This window comes from Eubalaena glacialis, chromosome 8, assembly GCF_028564815.1.
Source record: "Eubalaena glacialis isolate mEubGla1 chromosome 8, mEubGla1.1.hap2.+ XY, whole genome shotgun sequence".
In the NCBI taxonomy this organism is placed as follows: domain Eukaryota; kingdom Metazoa; phylum Chordata; class Mammalia; order Artiodactyla; family Balaenidae; genus Eubalaena; species Eubalaena glacialis.
Window position 1 is genome coordinate 117,532,552 of NC_083723.1, and position 9,787 is coordinate 117,542,338.

The 9,787-nt window shown below is 43.9% G+C and overlaps 2 protein-coding genes across 2 annotated transcripts; both read left to right on the forward strand.

The window, feature by feature from the left end:
* The first annotated feature begins 2,713 nt into the window (after positions 1–2,713).
* LOC133096679 (taste receptor type 2 member 62-like) lies at positions 2,714–3,650 on the forward strand. The gene is given in 2 exon segments (XM_061198283.1): positions 2,714–3,364; positions 3,366–3,650. Coding segments are annotated over 2 exon segments (936 nt in total).
* A 4,924-nt stretch (positions 3,651–8,574) lies between these two features.
* TAS2R60 (taste 2 receptor member 60) lies at positions 8,575–9,528 on the forward strand. The gene is given in 1 exon segment (XM_061198284.1): positions 8,575–9,528. A coding segment is annotated over 1 exon segment (954 nt).
* Positions 9,529–9,787: the final 259 nt, after the last annotated feature.

Below are 9,787 nucleotides of genomic sequence, written 5' to 3' on the forward strand. Positions count from 1 at the left end.
TCTGCTGTTATGTGTTTGACACTAGCATCATTTCATAGAAGACTCAGGCATCATCTTAAAAAAATATTGCCAATTGTGCTACAGAAAAGGATTTATATGTTTCATTTGCAAGCATGAGACACCTTTAGAAAGGAGAAACACGACCCAAACTCTTGTGAGAATCACCTGGTATTTTTGATTGCTTTTGTGTATTGAAAGGGCTCTTAACAACAACTCAAAGAGTTGCTCTGCCTGTGGCCTCTTTTGGGGGCAGATGATGAATGGGATGTTGACTAAAAGCTATTCACAACCTAAAGGTTGAGGGTTATGTTTTATTTGGAGGGAATTTTTAGGTCTTCAAGCCCAGGAGGCAGCATCTCAAGGAACTCTGAGAAAACTGCTCCAAGGAGGCAAGGGGGGAGCTAGGATATATAGGAGCTTTGCAACAAAGGGCAGGTAGTCTGAACGTCAAAAATTATTGTTAATGAAAGAAAACCAGATATCCCAAGTTAAGGAATTTAGCGCTTTTCTATGTATGGGAAGATGCAGGAGTCTGGGCTCACTGAAATCATTCCTTTGAGATGCACTTCAGCTGTCTGGGGCCAGTATCCTGTGTTTTCATATCCTGAGTTTCCTCAGGGCTCACCATGGGGAATGGCTGCAGTCTGATGGCTGCTGGATGGCAGGTATGCTTTTCCTTCCTGAGTTTCCTTAGTCGGCTTGTGGCTGCAATCGCTGTTGACAGTGACATCCTTTGTTTACTGTTATGGCAGGCAATATTCCATTTATCAGGGACATGGGACCTCTCTAAGACATGTCTAGTGGAGCACTGAGAGATGGATGAACAGGTGCCTGAGGAACGGTACTCTTTCAACCTTCTTATAGAAGAGTATCAAAATGGGAGAAAACATTCACTTTGTAGAGCCGTTAACTGTAGAAAAGGAAAAGTCTTGGGAAGGACTGTTTCTGGCAAAGCGTATGTTTTGATGACTGTGCAAGTCACATGAAAGTTGCCTGTGAACACACAGGGAACACTTGGTTACATGTGACTACAACAGGGCGTGTGTACCATGGCCTCAGCTTGCTTCTTGATGACATCATGAAGCTGGCCTTTCACCAAAGGATTCTGAGAAGAGCCAAAATGTTGTGAAACCTGCAGAAACCACGCATTGCTGCTGTCTTTGAGAAGCCAGAGAAAACGGGCAAAGAACTAAATCATGTCACTGAAGCTGTGTTGCAGAACCATTGGTCAGATTGGATTATCTGCTCTTTGATAACCTTTTGAGAAAAATAAAGCAGCTCTTCAAGCAAGTGACATAACCTCTTTCTCCTGAGGTCTCCACTGTAAATAGTTAACCTTGGTTTTATTTATTTTAAATCTTTTACACATAGACTTCTCACCTTTGGAATCTTGAGTGAGACCATGTGAAGTGGGAAGCAAGGCTATTATCTGTGAGTGGTCATGGGGGAGGACCCTGACTCCGGGATCTTCCTTGCTTCACCACCTTTACCTCTGTTTTCTTATACCCTCCTCTCTCTTTTCGTTTTTCCCCTTTTTGGTCTGTTTTCACGTTCACAGGCATTCCTGCCTTTTGCAGCCCACTTTAGTTGGATCTTTCTTAATGGCTACCTGAGCCTGGGTTGGCTGATCTGAACCAGTGTCCCTTTGCATGGTCGGCAGTGGAGGCAAAATGTAACGTGTGAAATCACTTTATAAATGGCAAGGTGATGTTCTAACAGGTGGGTTGTTATTATCTTAAGCATTATTATAGGAAGTAGTTCATCCCACAGACAATAGTCCCTCCCTGGGGGCTTGTTCTGAGCTTTATTCTTAGCTCCTCTTATCGTCCCACCAACTCTTGCTTCCCCTGGCTCTTATTGTGATGTCCACTCTGGATCTGATCTCCCTATTTCCATTCTCTGTCTTTCCCTTCTTCTCATTATGACGTATCTACTCTCTCTCATTTCCTCAGAGGCTTCTTTGGAAATGATTAATTTTGGTTTTCTAAGCACATTGAAGCTAAAGTGTTAATGGCTAACAGATTTGATGTTAACACATTAGGGAAACTCACTCTTTAAGTAGAGACTCCTTGAGCTCCAATATGGAGCCTGCCAGTGAAATTTTAGGCAGCATGAGCAGTCACTGGAAGGGAAAGGGAGCCTTTTCTTAGTGCTTCCAAGACTTGTGCATATGTATGACTTCTTATTCCACCCATATGTAATGCATGCAGGATGTGGAATAAAATATTAACTTAGGACATGAAGGGTCAGGGAAGGTTTGTGGTTATGGGAGGCAAACAGGGATAAGGACTTTTTCTAACTTTTAAGGAAAAGTTAGAAAAGAAATAGTATAGTGAGAAATGTAGTGCAAAATATGAGTATTTTCAATCACCCTTGGAACCTCTATTCTGTTACCATTTTCCTACATCTGGCCCTAATGAAGAACAGGCAGATACAGGTTCGGCAAACAGAGGCAGGGTGTCATTGAGCTGGGAGGGATTTGCATGCCCGGGGAAATCACGGGGATCCTCTTTTCAAATCCTGGAGGACCGGCAGGGGTGGGGGTGGGGGTGGGGAGGTGGTGGTGTTTGCTGGTTGCTACGCTTTTGCCTGAATCCAAGGAGAGCCTCTGAATCTATAGTCTCAACAGAGTGTGGCTTGTCCAGAGAGGCTGTGGATGTGCCCCAGCGCCCCGGAGGAGAAGCCGAGTCTGAGCAGAGCCTCCCTGGAGAAGATGCCCTCCTCACCCATGTTGATCTCCATGGTCATCTTTTTCCTGGAGTTGTTGGCTGCCATGCTGCAGAATGGCTTCATAGTTACTGTGTTGATCGGGGAGTGGGTACAATGCCAGACACTGCTTGCAGGCGACATGATTGCAGCGTCCTCCTTGGCCGCCTCCTGGTTCTGTCTGCATGGGATGGCCCTCCTGAACAACCTCGTGGCCTTCTTTGGTTTGGGTTCCAAAATTTACTATTTCAGCATCCCCTAGGACTTCATCAACTCTCTCACTTTCTGGCTTACTGCTTGGCTTGCTACATTCTACCGTGTGAAGATCTCATTCTTCTCTCACCCCATCTTCTTTGGGCTGAAGTGGAGGATTTCTCGGTCAGTGCCCAGGCTGCTGCTGGGCTCCCTGATCTTATCTGGTCTGGTAGTCATCCCATTAGACACTGGGAATACAATTCTTGTGCAGATGGTTGCTGCCCAGAGTTCCCATGGAAACAACACCCTGGCTGGTAGAATACAGACTGTCTCTTTGCACTTTTTTCTACCTCATGTAATTATTATGTGGTCAATTCCATTTCTCCCGTTCCTGGTGTCCACCCTCTCACTCGTGTTCTCGCTGTGCCGGCACTTGGGGCAGATGAGGGACCATAGACCTGGCCCCGAGTGATCCCAGCACCCGGGCTCACACCATGGCCCTGAAGTCACTTGCCTTCTCCCTCATCTTCTACACATCGTATTACCTGTGCCTGATTATTGTTGTTATAAACATCCTAACCCTCCGGAATCACTGGCGCTGGGCCTGGGAAGTGGTGACTTATGCAGGCACCTGTCTGCACTCCAGTATCTTGGTGCAAAGCAGCCCCGATCTGAGAAAGGCCCTGAAGAAGAGGCTTTGGAGAGGGGCAAGAGGGACAAGGAGCAGTTTTTCTCACCAGTGTCAGTAACTGCCGTCACCGGACAAGCCCATGAGTGGCAAGGACGCACAAGGATTGGGTGCTGTCCATCTCTCTTTTCATTTCCTCCTTTCTTCCCCACTCTTTCTGCACCCCATTAATTCTTTTTCCATCCCTGTTTCTACCCTCCCTTCCACTGCTCCTCGTCCCTCGTCTGGGTCCCAAACCACCTTGGACTAGAATGGTGGCCTCATTTCCTCACAGGCCTCTTTCACTCTACACAAGCAGCCCTAATAGTATATTCTCCAAGCATCATTTTGGTCTGTATTCCCTTTACACAGACCTGTAATGGTTGTCAGTTGTTCTGTGGTCAACCTAAAGTTTTTTTTGAATGGTGACATAGGTTGTCTCATACCATCCCACACCATCCCACACACATCAATTGCCCTCCTCAACCTTGCTGTGCTCTCAGAGCTCAGTCTCTCTACTTCAGCTCAGGAAAGCTGCTTTCTGTCTCCCCGCATGCTCTTCCCTGCAGCCTGTGGTCTTTTGGCCCATCTGGAACTTCCTTCTTTCCTTTCTCTGCTGTTTTTTGCCATTCCCTTCTTTTGTGCCCTGCTTAAGACCAGTTCCACCCATGGAGCTTTTTCTTTTGAACAATTGATGTCTGAGGGCATGTATGAGTTTTGTGCCACTATAGGACCTGCCCATTGTTTTGTGTGTTTGGTATATGTTGAATTAAAAGGAATTTTCTCATGTGGAAATGCTTTGGCCAACAGAGGATAGAAAAGGAAAGCAAAGGAAATTTGCTATAGTTTTTAATTTTGAGAATCTTACTCTTCCTTTCCGCTCATCCAGGAGGTGGACCCTGGATGCTGATGTCTAGGATGGTAGTCTCTAAATTAGGGTGTTTGCATCCTGGAGTGTGTGCAAAATGATCCATTGGATGTAGAAAGGAGAGCGTGACAATTTCCATTGCCATTTATTTTTATCTCATCCTTTTAATCCCTATTTCTGATATGTGTTTTATGATGTACATAATGTGTTAGTAGAGTATTACAAGCATATAATTAAAATAAATAAACATGCATATGGGGGAATTCATGTTCATAATTTTTTTTTTTTTAACTGATGGAGTTTACTATAAAAAAGTGTGGAGACCAAGAGACCAGAAGAGATTGGGAAAAACACCATACATGGTTAACAGATTTATATGTCTGAGCTAATCAAGATAGGAGAAATAAACAACAGAACAGAATCGAGTTTACAAAGGATTTTCAAATAAATAACTGCATTTATGATAAGTTGTCCAACAGTCTTGGGAGCTGAGACCCTAAAACATTATGTCATAATGCTAGCTGGAGGCTGAGCTACGGCAAGAAGAGCAAGAAAGAGGAACAGAGATGAGGTAACAGGGTGAGGAGTTTTCACTTGGAAGAAGAAGATTAGGGCTTTAAAAGAGGAGATTCCCAAATTGTAGGAGAGGAGCACACGGGATTTCCCAAAGAGTAGAGAGAGGGTGAAGCTGGATAGAGGAAACTGTGGAAAGCTGGGACTATCATAAAGAAATTTTTTCTTTTTTCCTTTCTTTTTTTTTTGGCAGCAATATGAGTGAGCTGGGAGGGCAATAATAAATTGTGGGGACTGAATTTTGGGGCTTAAGCCACAAGAGGGATGGGTGGAGGCAGCAAATGCAGGAGCATCAGGGATGTCACCTGGAAGACTGGCTTTCCCTTGGACAGAGCTCCAGAACTTTACTGAATGTCTTGGGTGGGAGGGGAATGGTGGTGCGACTCTCATGTCCTGCAACATTTTCACAGCCTTTTGATTTATGCCAGGTCTAGTGGGCTTATCTCAGGAGTTTTTAATTGGTTGATGTTCTCAACCTCCCTTTCCTAGGCTCTAGCTCATAAGAGCCCATAAACATTTGGTGGCTCCATCTTGACCAAAGACACAGCCTAATATCTCATCCTGACTTTCAAAGCCTTCTGGAATCTCTCCCCAGCCTGCCTTTTCAGCCTGATATGCCACCGTTCCCTTATGGAAATCCTCTGCTGTAGTCAAACTTATCTATTTCCTGGACATAATCACACTTCCATCTCCTTTACTGGTGTCATCTCTCTGTCCTTTCAACATACAAGACAGCACCTTTGCTGTCCCCCAGTGAAGGGGCTGCTGATGTTACTGAATGCTTCTCAGAATTCTTGGGATGGAAATAGGATGACACATACATTTAGAACCACAGCCTGGGAGTGCTCCTGTTTTATCCTCTGAGAGAGAGAACTGAGCTAAGTGTTTCCCACACAGATAATGTACTCAGGATTCCTACCTCTACCACCCTCATGATCATACATACAAAGACTACCTGTGAAAATTTCAAAATTCTCAGACTTGGCTTCCACCAAATAAGAAACTCTGAGAAAGCAAAACATAACAAACAAAAAGCACAAACAACAAAAGAATCACCATAAAACATATTTCATATTAAAATACAAATGATTGTTCACACTTTTGGATTAACTTAATCTGCACATAGTGTATGTCCAGTAAATGTTTGTGGTTTATGATTAGTGCATGAAAGCACTTTGAGGGCAGACACCTAGTTCATTGTTACAGCCCCAGCGCCTTTCACAGGGTCATTATGATATACAGGAGATGCTTATTAATTGTTGTTGGTCAAATTGAGGGTTAACAGCATATTTTTCCCATTATATGAGCCATCAAATATGTAGGAAGTAGATGGGAAAAGATATGAATTTTCCATATTGAGAACTTTGTGGCTGGCCAGACGCCAGAGCTACGAGCTCAAAGTTTGCTTTATTGCTCCATGTTCCAGGAGCAAACAGCCAAATGTCAGCCAGAGGAACAAGGGCAGGGTAGAGAGCAGCTGGGAACGCTATCCCCTGGAGATTTGCATCTTCTGAGAAAGGCAGAGTGAATTAGTTTCCTTAGTTCACCTCTCCTTTCCCCAAGATCACCATGTTCACTACAGCAAGGCTTCTGTGTTGGAAGGACAGTTCTACCTGGACCTTTGTCTCAGGTGAACTGGGTACTAGAAAGAGATGCTGAGAGTTCTGGATTCTATTCTGTCTTTGTGGGGTTCTATGCATGGAAATAGTAGGCTATGGTGCTGGTCAGAAGATGAGTGTTCTATAAAATACTCCCTCACTCTCATGTTACTTGATCCTGAGCCTTCACTATTGCCCTAGCTGACCCAGAACCATTTCTGCTTGCCCTACTCTCTGTGACACATTAACCTGCTTACACGCACCTGAGTAAGTAAGCACTCACCTGATTGCTTTTTTTTTTTTTTTTGATTCTTTGAGCCTCATTCCTGTTGAAAATGTGAGCTTTGCTTACGCCACCTTCCTCTAATTAAAGTAGATATCCAATATTTGGTGCCTTGGACCTCTGTTGCATCCCTGATGCTCTCCTGAATTTTCCTTGGACTACTTGTCCCTCCACAGGGTGGATATCATTATAATAACAATTGTCATCACCACCTTACTTATTTCTTATACACGTGTAGAGATTTCTAGTTTCCACATATACATCCATATATGTGTGTATGTATATATTCACATATATTTGTGATCCATATTTTATAGATGAAGAAAGTGGGGTTCAGAGAGGTTAAACGACTAGTCCAAAGATCCATAGATAGTGACTGTGACAAAACTCAAAGCCTGGTCTTCTGACTTCAGCTGGGGATGAAGAAGATAGGAGTACAAGATGTGCTGCTAACTATGCAAAGATTTCTGGTCTTGGAATCAGTTTGGGTCTTGGTCTTTTCTCCATATAACTGTGACTTTAGGTGGGAGTCTTAATCTATAACTTGAGGCTTCATTTATTCATCTATAAAATTATTTAATGCCTTTTTTTGATGTTTCTAATGTTTAAAAAAAATTTTTTTTATTGGGGTATAGTTGTTTTACAATGTTGTATTAGTTTGTACTGTACAGCGAAGTGGACTTCCATGTGCTATACAGCAGGTTCTTATTGGTTATCTATTTTATACATACTAGTGTATATATGTCAATCCATTTAATGTCTTCTTTCACTCTGAAAACTGAGATTCTAGTCCTAGAATCTAGTCTTATCCTGTGAATTAGAACAGATGATACTTTTCATATCTTACAGATGGAGAAACTGAGGCACAGAGGGGCCTACTGACATACCCAGTAACTCACAGTGATGGTGGAACTAGGACTAACACTTGCCTTGATTCCTAGCCCAGAGTTCTTCCTGCCATAGCCCATTAGTGCTATAGCTATCATAGTAGGGTTTCCTATATGAAATGCCCTTTAAAGGTCACTAATAAAATATGGTTAAAAAATTCACTTGCTTGATTATGTATAATTGTCTGCTATGTTCTATTTGATGATAACAGTCACCACAAGTAATAGTATTTGCATTAACCTCTCTCAGTAGAGGTTTTGTTCAGTTTTCTGTCTGTCAAAGGGGTTTTCTAAAGGCACTTGCTTCATAGGGTCATTGTGAGAACTAAAGACAATGAAGATCACTTAGAACAATGCCCAGAACATACCAATCAACCAAGGATGTGAGCTCTGACTGTTAGTAGCAGATGTGCTCACTGGATTTCCTCACAGAGCAGCCAGTAGGTGTGTGGTCATATCTTAGGTGTCAGCTTAGAGAGGTATAAGCTCCCATGTAAGGGATGCTAAATGCAAGGGCTTGATATAGTATCCACACCAGTGTTGATATGGGCAGACAGTAGGCAGAGGAAGGACAGGCAAATTCATGGGCAGGCAGGGGGACTTTTGAAACTGAGCCTTAATGATATTTGCATCTATTCTGAGAAGAAACCTCTTCACCCTCCTCAGATAGCCCACATCCTTTACTTTATCCTCTGTACGTAGGGAAGCTGGAGAGACCAGCATCATACAGGACCTTCCAGAGCCACCCTACAGGAATAGCCTTTGAAGTCTTTGGACCCATCTTGTCTGCAGGAGAGATGAGTGGAGAGGACATGGTTCCAGGACCTCAGTTGGCTGATACGAGAGCCTTTATCTTTGCTATCATTTTATTCCTTTTGTGCTTGGTGGCAGTGGTGGGTAATGGCTTAATCACCGTGGCACTGGGCATGGAGTGGTTGCTGCAGAGAACTTTGTCACCCTGCAATAAGTTATTGGTCAGCCTGGGAGCCTCTAGCTTCTGTTTGTGATGGGTGGTGATGAGTAAGAACATTTATATTTTCCTGAATCCAATAGCCTTCCCATACAACCCTGTATTCCAGTTCCTAGCCTTTCAGTGGGACTTCTTGAATGCTGTCACGTTATGGTTCTCCACCTGGCTCAGTGTCTTCTACCGTGTGAAAATCGCAACCTTCACCCCCCCCGTCTTCCTCTGGCTAAAGCAGATGGTGTCTGCATTGGTTCCATGGATGCTGCTCAGCTCTGTGGGGTTCTCCAGCTTTAGCACCATTCTATTTTTCATAGGCAACCAGAGAGTATATCAGAACTATTTAAAGAGGGCTCTGCAATCTTGGAATGTCACTGGGAATGCTATGAGAACATATGAGAGACTCTACTTCTTCCCTTTGAAAACTGTTACCTGGACAGTCCCTACTGTTGTCTTCATTGCTGGCATGGCTTTGCTCATTACATCTCTGGGAAGACACACCAAGAAGGTCTCCCTGTCCATCTCAGGCTCTCATGATCCCAGCACCCAGGCACACATCAAGGCTCTCCTGGCTCTCATCTCCTTTGCTGTCCTCTTCGTTTCCTATTTTCTGTCGCTGGTGCTCAGTGCCTCAGGTGTGTTTCCATCCCGGGAATTCAGGTACTGGGTGTGGCAGGCTGTGATTTATCTGTGCACAGTAGTCCACCCCATCGTTCTTTTCTTGAGTAACCGCAGGCTGGGAGCTGTGCTAGAGAGGGGCTGCTCCTCAGGGCATGGGGCATCTTGAGTTGGAATTGATGAAAAGCCTCAGAGACTCTACTGCAGAAGGCCTGGGTAGAACGGGACGTTGCTTCTTTAAATCTCTTTGCCACATTTAATGCTCTTTCCCTCTTTGATGCATTTCATGATTTCAGTGAAATAGGATTTCAAGGGGAGATGGAATGTACTGAACTAGTAGTCTAGTGTCACTGATTTGCACTCAGCAAGGGTGTAGCTGATACAGTAAATGTTCCCTGTGGGACTTGATGTGGCCAAAGAAGCAGGAA